At 38.8% G+C, this 27876-nt stretch overlaps 2 protein-coding genes across 7 annotated transcripts in view; one reads left to right on the forward strand and one right to left on the reverse strand.

Moving 5' to 3' along the window:
- Positions 1 to 9382, reverse strand: part of ptpn13 (protein tyrosine phosphatase non-receptor type 13) — a 91088-nt gene extending 81706 nt beyond the window's left edge. For 4 of the 6 annotated variants that reach the window (XM_030149711.1, XM_030149715.1, XM_030149712.1 and 1 more), the window contains exons 1-2: positions 9065 to 9382; positions 972 to 1091 (exon numbers count right to left, since the gene is read on the reverse strand). In XM_030149711.1, the coding sequence (XP_030005571.1) occupies positions 972 to 1086 (115 nt within the window). In that variant the 5' untranslated portion in view covers positions 1087 to 1091; positions 9065 to 9382. Of the gene's footprint in view, positions 1 to 971; positions 1092 to 9064 lie in introns of those variants that run through there. The other 2 variants (XM_030149714.1, XM_030149710.1) reach the window with 2 other exon arrangements.
- An 8880-nt stretch (positions 9383 to 18262) lies between these two features.
- mapk10 (mitogen-activated protein kinase 10) overlaps positions 18263 to 27876 on the forward strand; it is a 94734-nt gene continuing 85120 nt past the window's right edge. Inside the window, 1 exon segment of the mRNA XM_030148615.1 lies at positions 18263 to 18574. Coding sequence (XP_030004475.1) covers positions 18572 to 18574 — 3 coding nt within the window. The 5' untranslated portion in view covers positions 18263 to 18571.

The raw sequence follows: 27876 nt of genomic DNA on the forward strand, positions 1-27876 counted from the left end.
GAAATAAGGGTGTGTGTACTGGCAAGAATCTGTGAATATGGTGCAAATCACAATGCTACGATCATGATACGATGTATTCCAAAACTGTTAACAAGGTGATATTTTTTTGTTTTGTTATTTTTTAAAAAGATTATTTCCTGGAAAAATGTAATTACACCAAAAATATGTACAAATACCAAATACATTTTTATTGGATCAGAACAGGATCTAAAGCTATATCACAAAACTTTCCTCTGTAAAAACTTAAAGTGCAGGATTTGGATAAATAAAGTTTTAACATCCGGCTTAATCAGTACAAAAAACACACATAACAAATAAATAAATAAGTAAATAAAATTAAGTTTTACAGACATTACAGTTTACGATCCTGCTTAAACTAACATCCACCTCTTTCAGACAGTAAAAAGTGGTTTTAGGATGTTTGAAATAACCATTATTTAACAAAACAGTGTTATCAATTAAAAAAAAAACTACATGCATGACCTGCGATATCGCAATACTACTTTTTTAGTGTACAAACAACAGAGCAAAATACCCTTGTGAATAATGAAATAAAAGAGTTTGTAGGATTCTCAAAAAATATAAACAGAAAACAAAAATGAACCTCCGCTACATCTGCATGTGAATGAATACCTAAAAATATCGATACAGTACTTTTTAATATCAATACAGCATCGTGAAATGAAATATCATGATAGATCGCGGAGTTGATATTTTCTTACAACCCTAAACTGAAAGAGAAAGTGTAACTCAAATCAAGTGGCAACTTTAAGAAACCAGAAAAGATCTGACATTGTGAATTTTTTTTAAAAGTAGTACAGACTCTGGATAAGAAAGCGTGTGTGTGTGTGTGTGTGTGTGTGTGTGTGTGTGTGTGTGTGTGTGTGTGTGTGTGTGTGTGTGTGTGTGTGGGGAGGGGGGGGGTGTATAAGCCAAAACTTCTTGGTCCAATTCATTTCACATGTTCATACCTTTGTGGAAGAGTTCTTGGAGGCTGTCTGCGCTCTGACTGAGCACTGCCCACACCTCCTCCTCCTGGAGTGGGCCTCCTCGAACCTCCAAGGCTTCTGCCAGAGACACATGCATCTTCCCTGTGACAGCAGAGAAAAAAAGACCATGTTTTACACAAATCACACTCATACACACGTACAAAAGAATGCAGAAATTGGAAAAAAAAAAGGCATGTGCTTCTTTCCCCTTTGCGATGACGACTTCTGGCACAAAGTCAATTCAACTGAATACTAGAAGCCATATAAGTTAATTCAGAGGTTGTTATTAACCTCTTAAGTAATGCCAATCATGAGTTAGGAGGTTGAAACATTATTTTAATTTAACATACAGTTGTGATCTTAAAACAAGCCTAAACCTCTTAGAATCTCCTACTAGTCCTACCTGGCCTGATAATCTTATGCAAGATCCAAGCAAGTAAGCACATTTCGCCAACAATGTAGCCGCTTTTCCAGGAACTTTGGAACCTCAGCACGTTTCCACCAAAATCACCCAGGTAAAAAAAAACAAAACAAAAAAAACTTTCCATTGACCTTGAAATTTCCCTAGAAACAGTTCCTGGTAGGGGGGTAGGACTTTTTAGATTCCCTGAAATTCCTCAGAAGCAGGGCTGTGAGCTGAAGAACAGTGATTGGTGGAACACAGTTGCAGCGTTCAGACTCAGACTAAGATTTATTATCATTCAATCAATAGTACATGATAGAATGACATACAGTTACCCAGGTCCAGGTGTTTGTAGCATGAGAAAGGAAAAAGGGTAAAATAAAATATATAAAAGCTAAATAGGATAGAATAAAAACTATCATCAAATACACAAAAAAATTCATAAAAATAAGAAAATAACTTCTTAATATGTACAAAATGACACAGTATACACCAACAATACAGCCAAAGTGATGGTGTATGTAGCAGCAGCATGAGCAGCATCCACATTACATTCACCCACGATGGCTGGTGTGCAGCTACAAACTTGTTTATTCCATTTCTAAAAGCTTCCCTTCATTCGTGCTTTGATCATTTGGAAAATGGAGCAAATAACAAGAAACTATGAGAAGCAGACGGACGACAAGGTCCATTTGCAGAATATGCTATTTGGTGTAAACTGAGCTGAGCATACTCGGCACACTTTTGCGAGTTTTATTTTTTCATTTATTTTACTTAACCTTTATTTAACCAGGTAAGTTAGTTGAGAACTGACTGTCGTTTACAATAACAACCTGGCCAAGAGGCAGTAATCTGTCTGTCCACCCGAATATGCTCTGGATAATAAGTCTGGAGCTTGTCCAACAAATGTGCTCCTTTTTCCACATGAATCTGCCGTTTTGAACGTACGTGGCTGGAGCTGAGCGCATTCGGCTCACTCCCACAAGTGTATTGTAATCATCTGTCCATCTGTCTGTCCACCCGAATACATTAAAGAGCGTATTCATAAAATACGCACAAACCAACTGGACCTTGCTGAATATGCTCAAAAGAAATTCAGTGGGACTTTGAGTGACTAGAAATGACCAAGTCTCATTTGACTAAATTTCCAGAAACTTTGTGGTGCAGTAGAAACACAAAGCAGGCAGATTACCAGGAATTCTTTTACCCAGGTAAAGAAGCTCCTGGTAATACAAGTTTCTGGGATTCTAGTGTAAAAGGGGCTGATGCCAGCAGTAGATGGTTTCACATTATTCCTCCTCCAAAACCATCCAGATGCAACATAAAGTCGGACAATATTGTATGCAAATTGTTTTGATTAGTGATTTGATTAATTAGTCAAGTTATTGCTTGATGAGAAACACATGAAAAATAAATCACAAAATAACTTAATAATCAGTACTTCCTCTGTAGACATTTTTGGCTCAACAAAAATTCAAAATGCAACCTTTATATTGTTACATTAAATTGTGTCTTCTATTGACACTTTATTTTACTTTTTAAACAAATAATAACAAGACCCCTGTGCAAATGTTGCTTTTTTACATTATTCCTGTTGTTCCTTCATATTGTACATGAGCAGTCTATAAATGGAAAAGTCTTTTTCAAATCATGTTCTATCATGAGTTTATGTAAACAAAAAAAAAAAACCAAACACTTAACATAGTCAATCACCCATACACCTAAGAACAAACAAACAAAAAAAACACAACTAAGAATTAAAAAAAAATAATAATCCAATATCTACTTTTTTGGCCATGTCAGATGTTAACACATTAACTTGGCTGTATACTTAAGGTGATTTATTATGCTCACATGTCACATTTAATCAGTACCTCTCAACAGAGACGGAAGGAAGTGCGATGACTCCCTCCTTAGCTATTTTTATCATCAGGTCTGGAGAAAATTATGTTAAATTCTTTTGATCATGCAAGTGAGTGTCTAGATTTACTGTCCTGATGTGGCATTTGACTGGCTCCAGGCAGTCAGGGGAGCCTTATTGTTGAGGCCTGCCATCTAAATGTAAATGTAGGCTTATCTTGCTCTGCAGTTCAGGAGCCAACTCAGGCACGTGATGTGAATGCGTCCGCACAAACACACCCTGCTACACTTAAGTTACATTGATTCAATATTGTTCAAATTAAGTCTCCCATGGCTTCAGCCACTTCATTCTGATTTTTTCACTACACTGATTTAAAGTTGCTTTCTGCCATCCGTGTGAGTACTATCCATACTCTTCTGTTCCCTGATAACATGTTGTAAACCATAACTGGGTCAAACTCAAGTTCCATAGTTGATGTAACTTTGTGGCCACTTGTGATACAGTCATTAAGTTTAGAGTGTTGAATACATGCAGATCCACTAAGTGCACTATTACAGAGCAGCACATCCACAGTGTCTGACATAGATTTGGATTAAACACATGCTACAGCATGCTTTGCCTAAGGGAGAAGCACTGAAATTACCCATGTGACCCACAGGTTGGCTGTCTCATTTCATTTAACAAGGATTTTCACAGGTTTTGTCATATATACACAAACGGTAAAGCGCGTGTTTTTAAGTTTTGGTATCCAACAGCCTGCAAGTCTTTTTTGTCTTTTCAATGTCTATCGTTTTCTTTAAAATATTTAGTTTTTTCTTCTCTCTCTTCTCCCTTCCCATCCCCCCAGTAGGTGTTTTCTGCCACTTGCCCAATTGTCAAATACAGTCAGATATTGTTCTGAAACAAAAAGGCCAAATTGGGAATTTCCTTGACAGACTCTGTCATTACAGATTACAGACTCTGTCATCTATTATGGTTTCTTTCTAAATCCCAGGTGTTGAAATGCATCGACAATGATGTCGTCCCAATCCAGCCATGACATGATGCAAATCTGAGCAGAACTGGAAGCTCCAGTTGTGTAATACTTAACTATTTGAGCTGAAACTAAAAACAGTACATGCAACAGGATGTGGAATACAGTCAGCCCACTCATCATCTATTAGGCGGTGTAACACTTAAAAGGCAGTGGTACCTGGCACTTTGAAAGAGGGCACTTAATTTTTTAAAGTATGGTATTGCACATTGACGTCTATGAGATAACCTGTATGAAATGTATCACTTAAGTGCGCTGCTGTCTGTCTCGTAATGACTTGTACTGTCAACAGGTGTGACCAAACAAGTCAATCAGCATTTTGAAATAGTAGAGCATTAAGAAAAAGTCTTTGTATTCCATTTATTCAATACTCATTTAAGGAAATGTCACAATTAAAACATGACAGACACCTGCTTTACAGCCCTTGCCTTCAAAGAAGAGTCTTACTTTTAATGTGCATAAGACATGCAAAAGAGTTTTTGTCATGAGTCTATTAACTGATGTGTCTGCAAAACAAAAACACATCTAAAATACATGAACTATAAGTGTGTGTGTATTCCAAATTTCCCCAAGACTCAAGACACGATACACAAGAAACAGCTCTCATACAAAAACATGAAAAAAAAAATTCCCATCTAATTCTGCGCCTAAAAATAAATCCATATAATTTACAAATGCATGTATTTCAACTTTTTTCTGGCGTTTTGCAGTCCATTGTTTTGCCAAGGTTTGCAGAACCACATTAAACAAAATATGTATTTGGAAATGCAAGATCAAAGCTTTTCCACAAGACTTTATAGATGAAAACTGGAGGCCTGAACGCAAAAACAAAGTTAAAATGAAGAAAACACATACAAACAGGAAATGAGATATAATTTCTGTGAGATCAACTAAACATCAGTCATGTTTAGGGTGGGTGCGAAAGTACAAAAGAATTTTGGACCACCATTTCTTTTGTATGCACCACTATCAGAACACATTCTCTTTCATTGTAAAAGTACATGCTGTCTGGCATAATGGCAATTCAGAGTGTGGCAAAAAAAAAAACATTTGGCTGTGAGACACAAAATAAGATGGGGAAACTTAAATGCAACACTGCATTTTTTAGTCACAGAATGGGATGCACTAGCCTGCTGGACTCATAGGATGAGCTCATTTAATGTTTCATAGTCATTTTTCACCTATTCATCAGGAAAAAGCCAATTGCCACAAACATTACTTGCAGAGAAACATTAGAAAAAAAGTATCACATTCAACTTCAAAGAGGCACTGATGCTGGGTCATCAGTTTATCTATAGCCCCTTTTACACAGCACTTTTGTTAAGGGAATATTTCGCCTTTATTCTGGAACGTCATCTGTGCAAACAAAATTGTGGGATCATTTGGTCCCACCTTTATTGCAGCTTTGTAACGCCTCTGGAGGAAGTAACAGAGCCATGATAAAGGTGGAATCATGATTTCGGAACGCTATGTAAAAGGAACACCTCTTGTTCCGCAACCAAGCTGTGACGTTTTGATGACATATTGCATGTGCGACCCCCACGCTGGGGGGATTTAAAAATGAGCGTGGGCCGTGGACACTAAACAAACATGTCAAAATGACCAGAAAGATGTCGAACCGGGGAGACGCCAAGATCTGCAAGCTGTTGTCACTTCAAGCAGAGGACACTATCCATGCTAACATTTGTGAAACAGTGAAAGACAGGCCGACTCTGGAGAGGTTAGCAACACCGCTATGCTCGAGGTATTTCCAACGCGTAAGTCATACGTTACACTATACAGTGCGCTGCAAAACCGCCCCGTTGATTCTGGAATGCAGGACCGCTGTGTAAAAGTCCAGCCTGTCTCACCTCTGTTCCTCCTTTGGGTTGGCTGTGGAAATCAGTCAATGGTGGCAAAAAGGTGGAATCACTAGCTCGCCTTTTTTCCGGGATCTCTGTGTAAAAGTTGTTCATCATGTTGGGCTTTATTTCTACAAGTACCACGTGAAACAACTTCCTCTTTATGAATCTGAGTTTGGAGAAGGGAGTTAATGAGTAAGCATGTCAGAGGCCTACATGTTTATGCAGGAATGCAGGTTAACTATTCTAGTCAATGGGAGGCGTGAAGTGCAAGGCGAAGTGGGTTAGTACCCATCTTGCTCATTACCCATGAGAATAGGGAGAGCTGGCACAGTGAAGACTGATTGTTTTGCACCCCTTGTTATTTCAACAGAGACCTACAGTGGAATGTTTTTTATCCACACTGAGGCTGCTGAGCAGACCAACTCCCTTCTCATTGGGCTACGGTCCTGCTCATTATTGAGGGGGCTTAGGAGGCAGCGGCCCAAAACAGTGAAAGCAGACAGCCTTCACCACTTCAGCGCCTCATGCTCTTTGTCAAACACTGAAGATGTTTGTTCCTAGATATTCCCATGTATTCCCACACTGTAGGTACCAAGAATAACCTACACAAGGCTTAGAGTGCTGCTCTGGGTTTGAAAGTCTGGCCAGAGTCACAAGGATTTTAAAGAAAATAATCCTGGAAACGTGATAGCGCTCTTTACTCTGCACTTAGGTGAAGCTTTTACTTTCCTCCCACCTTCCTGTTCGTGACACAGCTATAACCCATGAAATGGATTGGAAACAATCCCCTGAAAAACAGTACAGCGCTTTAGGAACCCGTAACATAAAAAATTTTCTTTCAATGTCATCTGTTCACATCGCCAGTAACAAAAAGATCACAAAAATCATACAACTTTCTTCATTTCCATATCCTAGATCTTACAAAAACCTGGGTAGCAGCAACACTTTTCTATACCCCCCTTATTTCCAGCAGCAAAACTCTAAGATATGAGAAGGAATTTGTTCATATCCTCTAAACATCAGGACCGTGGTTTCAGCTGGCAAAGACATTTGGAACAGAAGCTGAATAGAAGGGGAACACTGCGCCAACGCTGAGGTGAAAATCTTCCTGAAGTCATTCATGCCAGGAAAATTCAAAAACAAACTCTGAGTGAACCTCTATTCCCAGAATCATATTATGCAGCCTGTTCACACATGCTTCAAATTCAAAATACACACAATGTCTAGAAAGGCTTGTATAAGAGCATCTTTAAACCAACATTACAGATAAAATCCCTGAATCCAAACAAAAGAAACAATGTATTAAGTTAATAAAAGGTATGTATATTAGTAAGAAGTCCCTCCTTACACACATCTCCTTGCACAATTGTCTGCCTTATTGCAAAACTGAGACATGGTACAGGAATTGCCCTTAAAACTATTCATCTGTGTCTAGTGAAGTCCACGCAATAAGGAAACAGTAGCGGGAATAGGCCACAAGTGGTGAGTCACCTAAATAAAAAGGAAAGCTCAGTCACTGGTTTCCATTAATTGTACCCGACTTAAGCTTTAGGGAAACAGCGAACAGGCTTTTCCCCAACCCATCTTACAGTATCCTGAAATCTGGATACATTGGTCATTACTGCATGGAGCGATCTCTAACTAGTACTGGTCTCAGGTCTGCCAGGATCAGGACCCAGTAAAAAGGAGAGCCAGGACTATTCCATGATTATCAGCCCAGCTCTGGACTGAAGGCCCTCACTTCTCATTTTGGTCTCAACCTCATCCGCTCCATTTCTGTTAATCACAGGGTTGCTATGAGTACCGTGACATGCAGAGCATGGTTTTTGCAAAACCTCATTTCAACCCCCCTCCTCCTGTTTCCAACACACACACACACACACACATAAACCCAACCCACTAGCCACTTTCCCTATTTTTCCTATGATGATGCCCACACCATCTCCATGAGATGAGAATGTTCTTGCTGCTCCATCTCCCAATCTCTCCACCTCTTTCTTTAGACTTGAATGACACATATTGAGAACGCAGCTGACCTTTGACCCTGAGCTGACTTTACTACTTTTCTATGGTAATGAAGGGGGAAGGGGTACAAGCATGCCTTCTTATAACCCCAATAAAACTTTCAGTCTCTACTGAGATATTATGTAGGTACAAGCCTTTGTTAAATTTGCCTCGTTGATCATACTATGTCTGTTTTGTGTTTATTTGTTTTGATGATGCCTATGTCATCATTATATGCTTTTTCTTTTCATTTACAGCAAACGAGTGATGCACTAATGTTGGCTGTTTTGTGTCTTGTTTCTGTCACCTGCCTAGGGACTGAAGATGAAAAATAGTTATTTTTTACTAATTCTGGCATATTTACATGGGTGTATTTTTTTATAAAGCAATGTTCATACATGTACACGGTCCCTATTAAATAAACCAATAAGATCAAAATAAATTAAATAAATTTAAAACAAGATAAATTCATACATAGTGTGAGCTGTCCATAGTGTGTGTAGTGCAGGTGAGCCATAGGAGAGGCCGTTATGTTAGCTCGTCTGCCGGTGTCCTGTCGGTGTCTCCTCCCTCCTAAACTTACAGTGCACTTCGCCTAATGGTCAAACATAAGATGCCCTAAGACAGACACGACAATAACAAAGAATAGTTTTGGCGTTAGCTGGCCATATAGTAAAGCACCACACCATGTGAGTAGAAGTTGTGTTCAGGTGGACACTTTTCCATAGTCTGTTTACTAAACTAGCTTACATCAAGCTAACGGTCTTTTGACGTTTTCACGTAAAAGCCACAACATTCCAGCTTCGGTTCGTTTTCCCCGGCGAGAATAGCTCACAACGACACGTAACAACACAGTGAAAAAAATAATAAAAATAAAAATAAACAGCTTTGTGTAACGTAACGTCTTAAAGGGCTTCTAAAGCAACTTACCGAGTCCGGCAGAGCAGAGCAGTCAGTCAGTCAGTCCGAGTGGAAGAGTTGGGCTGCGGGGACCAGGCTAGCAGTGCGCGCGCACACGGGACCAGACGCCATCCCATCCGCAAAGACACATCTTAGAGCACACAAACAGGACCAAACGGCAACAGGTTGGCCTTTCACGGGCGCATTTACACACACTAATCCACAACAACGCAGGCACGCTTTTCCCAGCCCACACCGGTGAGTAAACGGACAAGTGTCCGGTTCGGACCGTGTTTGAAGTGCCGTCGGACGGCCGCACGTGCACAACAGTTGGACTGGTCTCACGCGCACACAACTTACCCACACTGAGGAGCGGGATAAACCCCGCCCATAGCCCGAATAACCCCGCCCATAGCCCATTCTAGCGTGGGCTGACTGGGTGTAACCGGACACCTGACTCCGGCTCTCCATTGGCTGTCTGCGGAGGGGCTGTCGTTCAGCCGTCTCCATGGTAACACACAACCGCAGTGTGGTTGTTGGATCAGCAGCTCCTCTGCTGGCACTGCTCACACACCAAGGACCTGGGAAGGACTTCAGCACGGGTATTATCCACCGTGTTCTCACAGACTTTTTTTTATTGGCACAAAGCAAATTTACAGAACAAGAATGGGAAAAATATTACAGAAGAGGAACATAGAAATACATCTGGAGACATGGTGGAATGGTTAAACACAACTATCCCAACTATCTGAAACAAAATAAGCAAAAAAATAATAATAATCAAGACATTTGAAATGTAATGAAAATATTGAAACACAAAATAAATAAATCTGGCTGGACAATAAGAGCACAAAGGACTAAAGCAAGATACAATTAAAACAGCAAGGACTTAGATCAACTAAAATAAAGTTTTCTGGCTTTATTTGACATATTTACAACATACTGAAGAGATTTGTAGTTCTTAATAAAATCACATAAAAACAAGTCAAGGGAGGGGTTCGTGTTTTTCCACTTACAAGTATGAATATAATATTTACCCAAAATAATAATAAGGTTAACAATATCTTTGACATTAACTTCTAATGAATCCATAGAATAAATAATATCACATAAAGAAAAAGATGGAATATTTGGAGCAACAGGACACCAAAGATAAAAAGAAAAACATTTTCCCCTCATGGTGGTTTCTATATTTTGTTTTCAGAGACTTGGTCATATCGCCAAATGTCTCTCCAGGTGTTTTACTAACACTTAAAGATGAACTGTGTGTACTGTGTATGTGAATTAATGCTGTGTAATGTGTGGGTGTAGCCACTTTTATTTTTTTATTTTTTTTTTTAAATGTTTCTAATTTTATGAATACTAGTATTTTACATTTTGCCCAGGGACAACAGTTGAAAAATAGCTTTTTTGCTAATACTGGCACATTTACAGAAGTGTTCAATAATGTGTACTGTCCCTGCTAAACAAACAAACAAACAAACAAATAAATAAAATAAAATAAATATCTTGAAAAATATTATTATTTTTGTTTTTACAGATACACCCCCCCCCCCCAAAAAAAAAGGGGGGGGGGTGTTATAATTAATTTATTTCTCTTACTTGCTAAATTTTTCATTCACAAATGTAAGTTCTGTAACACAAAACCAAATATTATTATTATTATTTTTAAGATGTTGAATTCTATTTAAAGCTGTTAAAAGCTATAAAAACTAGAAGCACTCGGAGAGCGCAGACCTCCGCCAAGGCTGATCAGTGGCCCCCCCCCCGTGGGCCCCCCCACCCCCGATCACCACCAAAATTTAATCATTTCTTCCTTATCCCATTTCCGACAAACCCTGAAAATTTCATCCAAATCTGTCCATAACTTTTTGAGTTATGTTGCACACTAATGGACAGACAAACAAACAAACAGACAGACAAACAAACAAACAAACAAACAAACCCTGGCAAAAACATAACCTCCTTGGTGGAGGTAACCATCAGTATTTGCTCTGATTTGGACATTGTATTGTAGTGGATTCCCCCTGGCAAATTTGTAATTTTCTTGTTGTATACATTGTTTGTATACTCTTCTTCAGTGAATAAAGATTTAATAGAAGAAACAAAAAGAAAAAGCTTGGATCAGGAATGAAGGGTTTTCATTTATCCCTATGAAATTTAAAGGCCACAAAATCTTGACACCACCATGCCCCAAACCCCCCAGATAATGCTCCTATAAATCTGTTTCAGCCTTTTTTTTTTCCAGGACAAATCCAAATAACAGGTGTGAGTGTAAATTATAGTTCAATATCCTATAAAGTAATGTACAACTGAAACTGTTACCTATGTTATCTTTACTGTTAGATTGTGACTATTATCTATTGCCGATTGATGTTTGTTGTTTATATTCTGTATAACAAAATGATAAATAACTAATAAAAACTAAATGTCAAAAAAAAAAAAAAAATGTACAATTGAGATTTGATCTTTAATCTGAATTTTAACTAGTCCAACGTAGCCCTAAAACAGATAAGGGATGTCCACTGTAACATAAACCTGGGTAATTAAACCTGAAAAAGTCTAATTTAGCCTTTTTTTTTTAAAATATTCCCACATCAAAGGTGTTTGAGAGTTATTTAAGCACTCAGGAAGCAATTCACTGCTGAGTACTTCCTTCCCATGGTGCACTACAAAGCTACAACTTTGGCAGTTTATGGTCTGTCTTCTGCCATCTAGTGGTCTATAGTCATCATTACATAGTACCCATAAGAAGCATTAATATGGCAAATCATTAACAGCTGGAAAAAGATTAAACCTCACAGTGTTAGTGTGTTGTGTGGGTATGTGTGTGTGCACTCAGACTAATCCAACAACATACAGCATTCAGCATCTGACACTGCATTTTCAGGGTACAGTCGTGATATTTCTATTATTTCATTTAGTCTAATGTATGCCTTAAATCCTCCATGTAGTTTAAAGTACAAGCTGACTGATTGTGCATTTTCCCCACCCCGAAAAATGTTTACAATGAAACCGTATTTGGCATGTCTGAAATTAAATATTAAAATTTATTAGAACCTGGATACCCATTGAACTGAACATCAAACTGAAAATAATAACTATGGCCTCCTGAACAAATACATCTGGCCTGGACCTTAAAGTCAAAGTAATTAATGGATAACCGTGGAATGAAACAGCAAACTAACCATCAGAAATCTAGCAGGAAGTGATTTTTATCTTTTGAGATATTGCACAGCCAGCTGGATTTAACGAAGCAGATATGCAAGGTCCTTCCAGTGGATAATTACTGCAGTGATTAATATGTTTCAGATGTAAGAAGTTCCTTAACCCAAACTGATGCAGTGATGCGTCACTTCTGAAATAACCATCAGTTTGATGGACAGCATAAAAACTGGACTGGGTTTCAATGGATGAAGATCATGTGACCCGATGAGTCCAAACTGAACCCGTTCCAGAGTGACGGGTGCAGAGAGGTGGATGAGGCCATTACCCATCATGCCTAGTGCCTACAGTACGAGCCTGTGGAGGCAGCGCTACGATCTGGGGTTGGTTCACTTATTAAGATCTAGGTTCATTATGTGTTCATAAAAGGAGGTCAGTGGACTGCCTGGATCTACTGAGGTCTGAACATCAGTGGGTTCATCAGGCAGGGGTGGATGAAGGACTCACGTTTTTTACTCAAGTAAAAGTACAAATACAGGCAAGGCAAGTTTATTTCTACAGCACATTTCATGTACAAGACAATTCAGAGTGCTTTACATAAAACATTAAAAGCCTTTTACAGCAGAAGCGATAAAAAGTATAGGCATGAGAGAAACAAACAAACAACAACAACAAAAATCAGATAAACAGATAAAACAGATAAAAACTTTCATCTTAAAAGAATCCAAACTCTATTCAAATGCAGCTGAGAACAGGTGGGTCTGTAACCTGGACTTAAATAAACTGAGTGTTTGAGCTGAGGGGGCAAAAAATGTTGGATCCAAGGAAAAACCTACTTAAGTAAAAGTACAAAAGTACTCATTTTAAAATGTACTTAAAAAGTAAAAAGTACAAGTATTTGATCCAGATTCAACCATTATGCTTAATAAAGTAAATACTGAATAAAAATGATGGAACTGAACATTTGGTGAATATACAAAGAAAGAACCAGCATTATAAGTGACTGCTCACCTTCTTTAGTACTGAGCAGTGTAAACAGACACAGAACGAGCTGTGGGAGAATCTTCTGGCACAGTACTCAACCCAACAGGCCAGACATGTCTAAAGCTGAATATTACCAGTATTTAGGATTCAACTTCAAAAGGAGTTGATTTTCAAAGTTTTTTTTTTTTTATTGAGTCGCACTCTTTTGGGAGAGAAGATCAGTCCAGCTGTACCTCTGCAACTTGATTACAGTGATGCACATGGTAAAACAATCAGTTTACAAAAAGAAGAAGAAAACGAAAGTAGCGTGTAACGCAAACACAGTTTGAAAAGTAGTGGAGTAAAAAGTACAGATACCCACTCTAAAATGTTGTGAAGTAAAAGAAAAAAAAGTACTCCTCCATAAATTTACTTAAGTAAAGTACAGACACATAAAAAAAATTACTTAAGTACAGTAACTAAGTACTTTTACTTTGTTACATTCCACCACTGTCATCAGGATTCAATAGTGAATTGAGTGGTTCAGGAGTATGAGGGTATTTTCACACGTGGATTGGCCGTCACATACTTCAGACCTGAATCCCTTTGAGAATCTTTGTGATGAAGACGCTCCAGTGGTCTGACCTCTGTTTTCAACACAAGAGCTCGGCCAAAACTGAATGCAACTATGGATGGAAACGAATGGGACATTATATCAGCATTAGGTAATGTATGCTGCTTTCAAAAGCCAGATTAAAGTACGCCTAAGAAACAACCAAACATATGAACACGAGCACTTTAAGGAGGTATTTAATGTTTATTTGAATCTCTGACGCGTAGGCACAACTGTCATTTTGTACTGTAATGGAAGGTGTTGAACTGTAGTGTCCTTTAAGTAGGAAATGTTTATTTTAGTCCTTGACATGTACTGTAGTGTATTGAACTGCACTTCTTACACTGTTTGGTTTGGTTTGGTTTTGCACAGATCTCTGTTATTTATTGAGTGGGACCGCGGATGAAAATTAGCATTGGCGCTAACTCATACATGTACATGTTTCTACTGAAATGGAAAGTATAAATGTGTTCATTAATGTGCGCTGTCCTGCCTAAATAAAGACACATACCATACCAGCATTGTAAGCCTTAAACAACTTCCTGGTGAATACATTCTATATTCAGAGGTAAAAGTGGTCTAATGAAATATTTGGTGTGTTTTTGTATCTGCTATTGTTTTGTCTAGTTATTTTGTGACAGTATCTGGTTAAAGTAATATCCTATGAAGTGTAACTACAGGTATCTGAATTTAGGGATTTCTTCTAGCTTCTATTACTGTCTGCACTCTTCTTAATACAGCCACATCACTGAAGGTCTGAGCCTCAAGGGCGGTTTTCAGTGGAGCCTTGACAGAGTGGATGTGCCTGTCCTGGCAGTCTGCAAATATGGGGCACCTGTAAGCTGAAGGCATGCGCTTCACTGACTGACAGCTTTAGCCTTTGGCTCCAGATGGGGAGCATTAGAACTTTCCTGGAGCTTATTTTCACCTCCTTTGAAATGTGTCCCTTAGTCTGAAAAAAAAAAAAAAAAACTCCCTCTGAAATGAAAGTATGCTTATGAGAACTTTGGCAGCCATATGACTGAGTCCAGCAGCTGGTCTGCAGCCTCAGTGGAAAGTCTAATGCAGGTGTAGAAGTATCTGCTGTGGTTGTAGCGTCTATAGGGATCGAAGACATGACCTCCTCCCGCCCTGACTCTGTCTGCCTTTAGTTTGGTCTTGAGCAAATTAAACGCATGTTTGATTGGGCGTAGATCCGGTGTCTAATTTGCACAATATTCCACTTTTTTGCCTGAAAAAACTCCTGAGCTGCTTTCGCTGTTTGATTTGGTCATTGTCCATCTGCGCTGTCAGACACCGGTCAGTCAGCTTTGACTGGAGCTGAGCACAAAGGAGCCCACATCCCTGTGCACTTCAGAGTTCTTCTGCCTGCCTCTGTCTTCTGTTCCATCATAAATGTGTCATCTTAGACAGGTGTCTGCTGCACAGGCCCAGTGACCAGTCCATCACAGCCCAGGTAATCAGACTACACAACGTTACTGTGTCACTGCTGGTGCCGGAACTGGAGGAAACGTGTGTCTGACCAGGACTGACAATGGGATTTACAAGGACAGTAAAGTGTCTTCTTCTTCTTCTTCTTCTTCTTCTTCCTCTTCTGATGATGATGATGATGATGATGATGATGGTCGACATGTATATAAAAGAAGGGAAGTGGACTCTGTGTGTGTGTCTTGGGCATCACAGTAAATCTGTGCAGCGCTGACTGCTGCAGTTTGTCATACTGATGGTAAAGGAACAGACTAGCGAAAACGGCAAGTGGATGGGACCAGTATTTTGGGAGATATTAGTCATTTTGGAATACAATAGCCTTACAATCACATTGCTATGCCCAGAATCATAGAATCATCATTGAAGTGGGTTACCTAGCAACAGATAAACAATAGGGCCACATTGCCATGGTGTCAAATTTCTTTTCTTTTTTTTGTAATAATTTTATTTTTTCACTTGGAGAGATACTTTACATCAGACAACTAAGCACATTTCTACACCATGTGTGAAAAATCAACAATGGAAAAGCATGAAATTTTACATACACACATTACATACAAGTCCTCTGTTTAAAAAAAGAAGAAACAGACATCTGTTCTTAGAGTAAGTCTGCCATGGTGTCAAATTTCCTATGCAGAAACGGACATGCCAGCTGAGAGGTTATTCAACTGAAAATCCCAGTGGAATTTACCAAGAAAGTCAAGTAAAGGAATGGACTGGGTCAGAGGGTCTACAGCTGGTCCATGCACTAGTTTACAAGAGTTTAGTGAAGAACTGCAGATTTACAGTTTCTCATTGTGAGAAACAAACAAACAAAAAATACACTAGCTACTTAATACAGTGAATTACTGCAAATTTACAGTGAAAAGTATGTTGAAAAAAATCTAATGCAGGGCTCTCAAACTCATTTTAGTTCAGGTTCCACATTCAGTCTGATCTGATCCGCAGTGGGCTGGACCAGTCAAATAAGAACAGAAGAACCTGGAAATAATGACAACTGACGATTTATGTCTGTGTTTCAGTGCAAAACAACCCATTAAATGATGAAAATACTTACTTTTATAAATGACCCAGACAAAAACATGTGAATAACCTGAAAAAACGGACATTTCTTCAGATAAATCAGTGTAATTTTCTCAGTCTTCTTCCTCCACTTCTCATTAGTCCATGTGCATTCTGGATCAGATCTCCAAAGACACTAAACACTGAGGAACAGGAAGAAAAGAGTTCAAACTGGACTGAATTTAATACAGACATTTCAGGTTGGACACATTTGTTCAGGTTAGTCACATTTTATTGGTACAGGAGAGTTTGGAAATGGAAAGAGTTTCACAATTTAATGTGATTTTTTGCACTAAAACAAAGACAAACATTTGAAGTTGTCATTATTTATAGGTATAGTGTATTTTTGTTTTTTTTCCCCATCCAACCCAGTAGTAAATCTGCAGTGCTTCTTCTGTGTGGGTTCTTCTGCTGTTCTTATTGGACTGTAGATCAGATTGGTCTGGATGTGGAACCCACACTAACATGAGTTCCACAGCCTGGACTGTGGAGTTTATACCTCTGCCAAGGAGGTTCGGTTTTTGCCAGGGTTTGTTTGTTTGTTTGTCTGTTTGTTTGTTTGTTTGTTAGCAAGATAACTCAAAAAGTTATGGATGGATTTTCATGAAATTTCCAGTAAATGTTGATTCTGGCACAAGGAACAAATGATTAAATTTTGGTGGAGATCAGGGGGTGGGGTGGGGGACTGATCTGCCTTAGCGGAGGTCTGCGCTCTCCGAGTGCTTTTCTAGTTGCAAATTCATCCCATGGGCTGGATTGGACCCTTCGACGTGCCAGTTTTGGCCCTCAGGACGCATGTTTGGGACCTGTGATCTAATGCATGGGTTCTTGTTTGGACATTATACTCTTACTTTCTGTGGTTACATTTTCTTTATTTATTTTTACCTCCACCAGGAGGTATTATGATCACTTTGCTTTGTGTGTGTGTTTGTTTGTGTGTGTGTGTGTGTGTGTTTGCTTGTTTGTTTGTTCTCATCTTTAGTGTAAAACTCTTCCACCCATCTTTCCCAGATCTTCCCCACAGATAGGCCTAGGCCCTGGGACCAACCCAGTCCATTTTGGTCCCAGTAGGACAAAGTTCAAGGTCACAGCAAGGTCACAACATCTACAGTTTTCCATCTGTCATCACTGAGACATCTTCCAAAATTCATCCAAAATTCCAAACGACTCCGATTCTCCTCCAGTTGGATCCACCTGTAGCTTAGAACAATCTCTTGTATGTGGAACTAAATTGTCCACATCCACTGTGGAATGTGGACTCTGTGGACATTTACACTGAACACTGAAAATCCCATTTCCCACACATTTAAAATGTACATGTGTTTGTATCTGGTTTATATATTATTCTGTTTGGTTTATATATGTTTCTATCTGGTTACCACTGCCAAGGAGGTTCTGTTTTTGCCAGGGTTTGTTTGTTTGTTTGTTTGTTTGTTTGTTTGTTAACAGGATAACTCAAAAAGTTAAGGATGGATTTTCATGAAATTTTCAGGAAATGTTGATTCTGGCACAAGGAAGAAATGATTAAATTTTGGTGGTGATGGGGTGGGGGGTGCAGATCTGCCTTAGCAGAGGTCTGTGCTCTCTGAGTGCTTTTCTACTTCTGGTTATTGTATTTCTTTCTTTGTGTATTACTTGGAAAAGCTGTGTATTCGGGCCTCCTGTACTGCAGTGTGGTCAGATGTGCCAGTCAGACCTCAGCCGTACTATGTGGGCTCAGTCTGCTTCCTGTGGATCACACTGCTGGGACCATCCAGGATGGATCAGAGGATCAGGGATGCTCCTACACGCCCCTCCCCTTCGGATACAGTCTCCATCAGTCCCCTCCCTCTCTTTCTCTCTCTCCCTCTCTCTCTCTCCCTCCCCATTCGTGCTTTGACGTCAGACGTGCTCCTTTTTCGGTTGCCATGGTAACATATTCCCTACACCCCCCCCCCCCTCTCTCTCTCTGGTACATCCACAATGGTCCAGGCAGCATCTTGCAGCACAATGGTTGCGGGGTGCTGGTGAGCTGGGCCAGTGATTCAGCATCCGCCAAAGCTCGGTTCCGTCCACCTCTGCTTTTTTTTTTCTTTTCCTCATCGCCTTTTTCTTACTCTTTTATTTTTTTCCTTCTCTCCAGCCCCACCTTCGCCATCTTTTTATGACCGTTCCATTTGTCAGCCTTTGTGAGCACCGCAGTGTTTCCCGTCAGGATGTTTTGAACAGGACTGTCACCGGAGCGGGTCGTCATCAGCTGGCACGGAATGGTAAGGCCTGGGCCGGGCCGGGTTTAGCACGGATGTGGGTGCAGCTGGAGCTCAGCTGCTCCTGGAGGGTGGAGGGAGGAATATTGATCGGAAAGGGAAGGTTAATGAAGTCCACTGTAGGAAAAGGGACACGGGATGAAAACAAATCAAAGTCCGGTCCGTTTAAGCGCGTGCACCGACGCGCATGATGTTTTATAAGCAGCGGGCGCACGGTGCGGGATTTCATGATGGCGTTCCATGACAAGCCTCAGTCATGTCCATCCCAGTCCACACACATCCTGCCGTAGCTCCAGTGTTCATCCTTGGGAGTGCATTCAGAACCCTCCTCCTCTGCCGGGGCTCTTTGTGCAGGCTTCAGTGTCTGCTCATGGAACCTGACTTCAGTGAAACCATGTTTTATACATGTCTGCTGAGAACATGTCCACACATCTGAGCAGACTCCCTGTAAGAGAGCACACTTGTTTTTTCTTCACTGTTCTGCTTGTGTGGCTGTGGGCTTTGGAGGAGTGGTGCAGACGGATGATGGCTGAATGATGCTGTTGAAAACAGGCTTCCATCAGCCTCCTGCTGGAGGCCTGCATGCACAGCGGCTCCCTCCTCCCCTCTCAGCAGTCAGCTGCGCACCTTGTGCATTATGCAGACCATCACTAATTCACCAGGCAGATGGGACCGGCCTCAGACCCCAGCTTTAAGTCACAAAGCCAAGTACAAACCCCTGTTTTCTCTAAACACTGTGGATTACTGGTGTCAACTCAGGTGTTTTTGTTTGTTTAAATCCTCAGTCGTGGTTTTGCTCCTGAAGTGTTTGTGCTTTGTATGAGGGGCTTCCAGAGGCTTTGTCATTAAAACTACAAACAGTCGTAATGCAGAGAGGAGGGGATGTTGTTCCCCCTCACCTGGGCTCCGTTCTGTGCAGGACTCACTGGGTTCAGTTCCAGAGGAGGCCGATATCTGGGACTGCGGTCTGCTTTCTCTTTGGCGTGCATCTCCACGTGCATCTTTGAAAAGACATTTATTTGAGCACACTGTAACCCTTTCATATTCATCTGAATGCACAGATACTGGTGCACAGACATGAGGAATGACTCACAGCCAGCGCTCAGGGCTTTGTGTTCACACCAGTATCAGCTTTTGTCATGTTTAGATGATCCAGTTCAGATGATTCTTTTTAGAAGTTGTTTGGTGCACGCCTGTAGCAGTGGACTGAAGCCTGGTGTTGTGCTTTGCTGTGGAGTCAGGGAGGTGTCACAACAAACTCTGTGTTCAAGACAGAAAAGGAGAAAGGTTTTAGCGCTGTGACCTTGGGTGCTGAATTATTCACGAGCAGGCTTCCATGCCTGTGAATTGCTGCAGGGAACACACTTAACAATTAAACAAAGCGTTTTATGGGTGTTTCTGAAGCGGCCCAAACAGCACCGGTCTATTTTTCTTAATAGACAGACGGGTTTTCAGTCCTTCTTCTTTTCCTCTTCACCGTCCTCATCATCGTCAGTTTGTGGGAAGTGCTGTGTCTTCCAAAAGTGCTCAAATATTTATGGGGAACAGCCAGTATTATAAAACAATCTGTTTTATTTAGCCTAGGTGCACTTGTAGTCACTGCAGGACTACACAAAATGATAATCACTGCTATCGATTTGGAGGTAGGCAGCTTGTTTATCCAGTGTGGAATCATCAATGGAAACAGCCACCGGCAAACTAAGGTTATTGTGCGATGGATGCCATCTGGATTTTAATTCCATTTTGTGTAGTGGACCCTGGGAGCATCAGTGTACTAATCCTGTATTATGTAACAATATAAGGTAATGCAGATCAGATCCAGTGGATTCAAAGACAAAAAATGAATAACATCATCAGTATGAATATGAGTCTGAGTAAAGAAACGCTGGCTAACATTAGCTAGCATCTTTATTTAACCCATAAAGACCCAGTGCTGCTTTTGTGGTAATTCCAAAATGATTTTTTTCCCTCTATATTTAACTTTTCTTAAGTGATTTGTCACCATTTATAAGGAACTAATCCTCTGTATTTTGCATTTTCCAGTGAAAATCAGGTATTTGCCCATATTTAATGTACTGATCATGTAGCTGTTCATAAAAGCTCTGAATAAACTGAAGCGTTATTAAACATAGAAAACTGACAAAAACTGACTTGTTCAGTCAAATCTGTCATTATCTGAACGTAAAACCCAGTGTGTCCATCCACTGTCACTGATCCAACTCCACTGGTTTGACTGGAGAATCAATGTTGTAGAAGATGACAGTGTTTCCATGGTAACTATGGAGCCTCTGAACATCCAAATGGGTCATATCTGATGACCATGAAAAGATAAATAACTGTATTTTACACCAATTATTGACATGTATTGATCGGATTAGTGGATCAACAGGGATGAAACATTTTACATCAGTAGATGGTTTTGGTCACTGGTGAATGTTTGGGTCTTTATGGGTCAAACTCACCAATTAGAATTAAGAAAATATGATCTGTACCAACATTTGAAAAGACAGGAGAGCAGGAGAGTTTGTCATAAACAAACAAATACTGTACAAAACAAGATCCTTAGTGAAATAGCCTGAGGACACTTTGTTTTTCTGTCGCTCAGTCTAAATGTTCTGATCAGTCACAGTAGATCCACCTCTGACTTTGTACTTTATATTCTGCTGATCCCATGACAACACTGATGGACAAACTCCTCCATGTGGGCAGATGGAGTGCTGACAGGAGGTTAAAAACACCATCAGTCATTGACTCAACAACTTATGACGACTCACGTCTCAAACGAACGCTGTTCAGCAAAGAAAGTGTGTTTTGTCGCGTAAGAAGAGGAAAAACAAGTCTGTGAAATACCAAAATAAAGGTCTGCAGATAATCAATCAATCAATCCAATTTTATTTATAGCCCCAAATCATTACAAAAGTTATCTCAAGACACATAAAGTATAGAGCTGGTTGGAACCAGACGCTTAAGCCAAATTACAGAACCCAACAGAAGAAGACGTTATGGAAGAGTGGTGTCATTTTGAAGATACATGTCATTCATCTTCAAACATTTTCAATATTGGTTCAGAAAATGACTATGGATTATGACGAGGGCTGGAAGAAAATATGGGTTCTGCAATATATCGTGATATTTCATTTCACAGTACTGTATCGATATTAAACAGTACTGTATGGATATTTGTAGGTATTTATTCAAATGCAGATATTGTGGAGGTTCATTTTCATTTTTTGTTTTCATTTTATTTATTCTTCTTTCACACTCTTTTATTCAATAATGTTGGTTCCTTTGTTGGGATTGAACTCAAATCCTGTTCTGATGTTAGTTGTGAACTAATAGAATCTGAACATTTGAACAGGATCTGAAACTGGAATGTCTGGAAAACAGAATTTCAGTTTGAACACAGTTGGAACATTTGCTGATAGAACATTTGATCCTGTTGGGATCAAATACAAATGTGTTTAGGATTTGTGCAGATTTCTAGTGTAATTCAATTATTCAAGGAAATAATTTAGAAAAAGAAACAAATAAAAAATTGCCTTTTTAACAGTATGATGATATATCGTGATATATCGTATTGCGATCCTAGTATTGTGATTTGTATCGTATCGCCAGATTCTTGTCGACACACAGCCCTAATTACGACTACAGAACAAATTTTATTTTCTGTGTTGGCTCAGTCTCATTTTAATGCGCTCAGTGTTCACAACATAAACAACAGGAGCAGTGTAGAAGGCCTCCCCAGTTGAGTGTGTGAGGTGGTCAGGTTCTGTTCGATGTTCCAGTCCTGTGGTCTGGATGCACATCACTTTCCCAGTAGAAGTGGGTGGTACTGTCACAAGAGGAGAACTCAACTAATTAAATGAAAGTCCTTTAAGACTTCTATCAGTGCTCAATAGGAACTATATGATATCTCGAACCATTTCCATGTTATAATCCATTACAATATGGCCCATTACAAGTAAAGGCAAACTTGCAATATTTCAGAAATTCATCAAAAATACAAAAATCAAAATTTCTCAAAACTGTGAACAGACTTTATAGATATTGTCCCAAGGAAGATGCAAATAAAATTTGAAATTAATCCAACCAGTAGTTTCTGAGAAGATTCCAACCATCAAAATATGACCCATTCTAACTAAAGGCACATTTTTAATATTTAAAAAAATCGCCAAAAAATCAGAAATCCAAATTTTTAGACGCTTTGTAGACATTGTCCCAGTGAAGCTAATATTTGAAATGAATCCGAGTAGTTTTGTAGAAGACAGTGTTTGAAGAAGTTGCTAACGAAGACGAGGTAGACAACAAAAACGATCCAGCACCTGCGCAGGAAAAGAACCTGTTGAAAACAGACCGACACTTCTAGGACCAGTCAGTTTTAATACTCAGTGGGATTTGGTGACAAAGGGAAGTTTCAAATCCAGCTCAGACTTTATTGGCAAGTGAATAGTAGTTGTACTGTTTTCTCTGACCTCTGATTGTGAAACTTATAGGGTAAGGATTAGGGATGCAAATGATCAGTTAATCCATTAATCATTAGTTGGTTGACCTTATCGATCGATTAACGATTCATTGATAAGCGGCGATTTTCCTAAGAACCTGAATTTGTCTTTAAATAGAGTCTATAAGAAAAAGAGCTAAATATTTATTTAATTTATTTCAAATATGCAAAGAAACAAAATAAAACAAAACAAAGCAAAATAAGACAAAAACCAAAGAACATTTAAATGAACAGAATCGATCTTCAAGTACGTGCGAGTGTGAATTTTGCATGGTCGAAAATTAGTAGGAAGAAGTATAAACTTTTTGTTATATTATATATTAGATCATATTATACTGTTTCTATACTTCATGAAAAAAGCATGTTATATTCCTTAATGATTGATTTATTGTACTATTAGGGATACAGTACAGACAATGACATTTATGGAGTACAACTAAATAAACTAAATTCAATAAAATAAATGGATCTGAAAAGAGGCAGTTTAGAAGAAACGGGCTTTTCTGACCTTGCAGCTCTAGTCTCTTTTCCATTGGACATCTACGCAAAACTTTACCGATATTTAGTAAATGTTGAAAAAACAGAAGTGTGTAATGTTGGTTTGTCCATTAAATCACAAATGTGATGATTTGTTTCTTTATTATCGTCAGATGACACGAGAAGTCATTCCATAAACATGACGACCAACATAAATATGGTGTTGATTTACACATATATTCATTATTATTGTATATTACCCCTCTGTCTCGCACTAAATTAAAAAATGATGTGGTTTCCTGGTGTGTCCATTAGGGCTGTTAGAAAGTATCAGTTCTGCAATATATCGTGATATTTCATTTCACAGCACTGTATCGATATTCAAAAGTACCGTATCAATATTTTAGGTATTTATTCAAATGCAGATATTGTGGAGGTTCTTTTTTTTGTTTTTGTTTTTCTTAATTGTTTATACCTTATTTATTATTATTGAACACTGTTTTATTAAATAATGGTTCTTCGAATCCTCCTAAAAGCACTTTTTTCTGTCTGAGAGGCAGATGGGAGTTCCTTTGGAAACTAGGAGAATTAGAAACATTCTGTGATAGAACATCACATCCTGTTGGATCAAATAAAAATGTGTTTAGTATTTGTGCAGATTTCTGCTGGAATTAAAATTTTCCAGGAAATAATCTTCAAAAAAAAAGAAACAAACACAAAACCGCCTTTATAACAGTATCATGATATATTGTGATATATCATATTGTGATCCTAGTATTGTGATTGGTATTGCATCGCCAGATTCTTGCTGAAACACAGCCCTAGTGTCCACACATACCCACACGTTTCTTCTTCTTCACTTGTTTTAACGTACGTCAACATCGGTTTTTTTAACTTCACCTGACTCTAGTATGGAACAAAGCTCTTTCCTTTACAGTTTTGTGTGATACACCATTTGCGTTATGCCCGAAATACCACCTTTTGCCCTCGCAAAGCCTTTTAATGGAAAAATGAAACTTTTGGCGAAATTGTCGTTTTTCCATTCAGTACATTTTTATGCGCGAGTTATATTTGTGCAATTTGAGGGTCAGCAGAAAAGTACCTGACACAATGGAGCCAGACTTCAGCACAGATGCCCTGGTTGGGCAGTGGCACCCCCTACTGTCCACACCATGGAAAGGGGCAATTAACCGACAATTAATAATTTAATCAAGCAAATTCTTATCGACGATTGATAGTCGATTAATTGTTTACGTCCCTAGTAGGGATATAGTGATTAGTGGTATAACGATAAACCGCGGGAAAATTCCTGATGGTTAGTATCACCGTTTAAATTCTAATGATCATGATAACCGTGTGTGATTACCGCACTTTGAAAACTAATGGTACTGCACATCTACTGGAGAAGCATCTATCTATCTCTCTCTCTCTCTCTCTCTCTCTCTCTCTCTCTCTCTCTCTGAAAAAGAAACTCAAACCACTCAAAGCTGATCTGTAAAATGCTCAGACAGTGTCCATACGGTTCCATCTTTAGTGCACATGTGTATGTTTGATGTTTACATGTTAATATTTGAATGTTTCTGCAACAGGAAGTACATTGTTTGTTACTTTATTTGTTTCATTTGTTTGTGGGTTGTTTTTTTTTCCAAAATACAACTTGGTTGCAGTATTTCAGTGTGTGTATATGTATAAATACCACGACAATAATGATAACCCTGATCATTTTGGTCACAAGAACCGTGATATGAAATTTTCATATGATTCCATTCCTAATCTGTAGTAAGGATTAATTAGATAAATGAACAACAGCTTTTAGTGTCTGTGTCAGTGTTGGACAGTTCGGCCGGTGCAGTCATGCTGAGCTGTGTTTCAGTTTCCATTTAGTTCCCTGGCCTTTGTGTTGATTTAATGCACACATTCCTTTAACTGAAGGCATCATCATGAGAAGTGTCCAGAGCAGCTGTTCCTTCATCTCCACCTTTGAAGTCCACTCTGTAGGGTGCTCCTGGTGTTACTCTGGGTGATAGTTCAGCTCTATTCGATTTGATTTGATTATTTTGTACAAATACAATAAAACTCTTGCGTGATAAAGTTGATTCCCACCGGCTGCAAAATTGCTTACCACTCCAGTCCAACAGGAAATCTGCCTGCACAGTGAGATGCACACTTATAGAACTGGATCTGATCTGTCAAATATGCAGCTTTTATTGGATTTTTACAAACAGCTGAGTGCAAGGCTTTGAAAGCTGGAATAGTACTGCTGGTCCTGACCCTGCAGAAACCGTCTGAAGACAGAAGGAGGAGTCACCAAGGGGTCAAAGGTTATAGGGGTGAAGAATCTATCAAAGGATTTCAAAGACAATGACGATGCCAAAAAGTCTTAAATCGCTAAATTATTAAACCCATAAAAACCCAAACCTCCACTGGCGACCAAAAGCATCCACTGGTCTAAACTGGTAAATACCTGTTGAGCCACTAATCCTGTCAATACATGAAAATAATTGGTGTAAGTTTATCATTTCATGGTCATCAGATATGACCCATTTGGACGTTCAGAGGCTCCGTAGTTACCACGGAAACACCGTCATCTTCTACAGCATTGATTCCCCAGTCAAACCCATGGAGTTGGATCAGTGACAGTAGATGGACACACTGGGGTTATGTTCAGTTATTGATATATTTTGCTGAAAAACCCACTTTTCTTCAATTTTGACTGTTTTGATATAATAACCTTTGAAATAACTTTGAGTTTTCATGAATATTTAAATAAAACATAGGGAATTAAACATAGGAAAGTACATGATTTATAGTGAAAAATGCAAAATATAGAGGATAATATTATAATAAATGGTGATGAATCACTTAAGAAAGATTAAAATTCATTTGTGAACTGCCGTTAAAGTAGTACTGGGTCTTTATGGGTTAAAATGAATGTGTCTTAATAAGTTAAAGTGGAATCAATCAATTGGTTTGTTATTAGAAATTGTTCATAAGGAACTGCAGGGTTTTCTATGAATGTGTGGAGCACATGTTGTTCTGTTAAGACAGAACTGACGGTATTGGAGTTGTGTACTATTTTAAGAGGCCTTTTGACTGTAACCATGGTGTTTATGGTCTTCTGCAGAGGGACGAGGCCTGATCTGTCCAAATGCATCTCATGTTCTGGACCAAGGCCTCGTGTGCTCACGTTGCTCGTGCACCCGCCGAAGCCGAACATACTGTTACCAATGTGAGTGACGAGAAAACTGCAGCGTAAGCAGCTTTTCTACTCAGATGTCTGCTGTTTTCTTAACCCATGAAGACCCAGTGGTACTTTAGTGGCACTTCCCAGATGAATGTGTCTCTATTTCTACCTTTTTTAACTGATTTATCACCAGTTTTGTTTGTAATATTATCCTCTGTGTTTTGCATGTTTCACTGTAAATCATGTATTTTCCGATCTTTAATTTCATATACTTGTTTGTTTGTTGGTTTGTTTCAAATATCAATGTTTAAAACCAATACAAAAAGGAAAAACCATATAAAAAAGAAAAGAAAAGCATATTGATGTTCAACTTATATACCTAAATTCCCATGTCAGCTCCCAAAGTAACTTAACAAATCTTATACATATCAAAATAAATTCTGATTAAGCCTGCACAAAACACAAAAATATTATACATATCAAGAATAAACTGTCTCCATTTCATAGCAATAGTACACATATGTATTTTTTATTGTATTTATTGGTTTAATAGGGACCATGCATATTTATGAACATTGGTGTATAAAAAAATACACTCATGTAAATCATGTATTTTCTTATATTTAATTCACAGATCATGTAGATGTTCATGAAAACCCAAGAATAAATTCAAAGTTAATTATATCAAAACAGAAAAATGAAAAAAAAGTGACTTTTTCAGCAAAGATATCATTAACTGAACATAACCCCAGTGTGTCCATCCACTGTCATTGATCCAACTGCATGGGTTTGACTGGGGAATCAATGCTGTAGAAGATGATGGTGTTTCCATGGTAACTACGGAGCCTCTGAACATCCAAATGGGTCATATCTGATGACCATGAAAAGATGAAGAACTGTATTTTACACCAATTATTTACATGTATTGATAGTTTTTTAAAAAAAAAATAATTTTATTTGTGGATTTTCCACAGCATAACATGGATGCATCATAGAATCTGTCCATTTCTACTGTCTTTTTAAACACAAATCTGTAGCCCCAACATGTAAATGTATCGACCAAAAGACATCAGGATTATGAACAGGAGGCATATAGCATTCATACAGAGTCTAGATGTGAAAACATAGCAAAAGCAAAAAGAA

This window comes from Sphaeramia orbicularis, chromosome 12 (genome assembly GCF_902148855.1).
Source record: "Sphaeramia orbicularis chromosome 12, fSphaOr1.1, whole genome shotgun sequence".
Classification (NCBI taxonomy): domain Eukaryota; kingdom Metazoa; phylum Chordata; class Actinopteri; order Kurtiformes; family Apogonidae; genus Sphaeramia; species Sphaeramia orbicularis.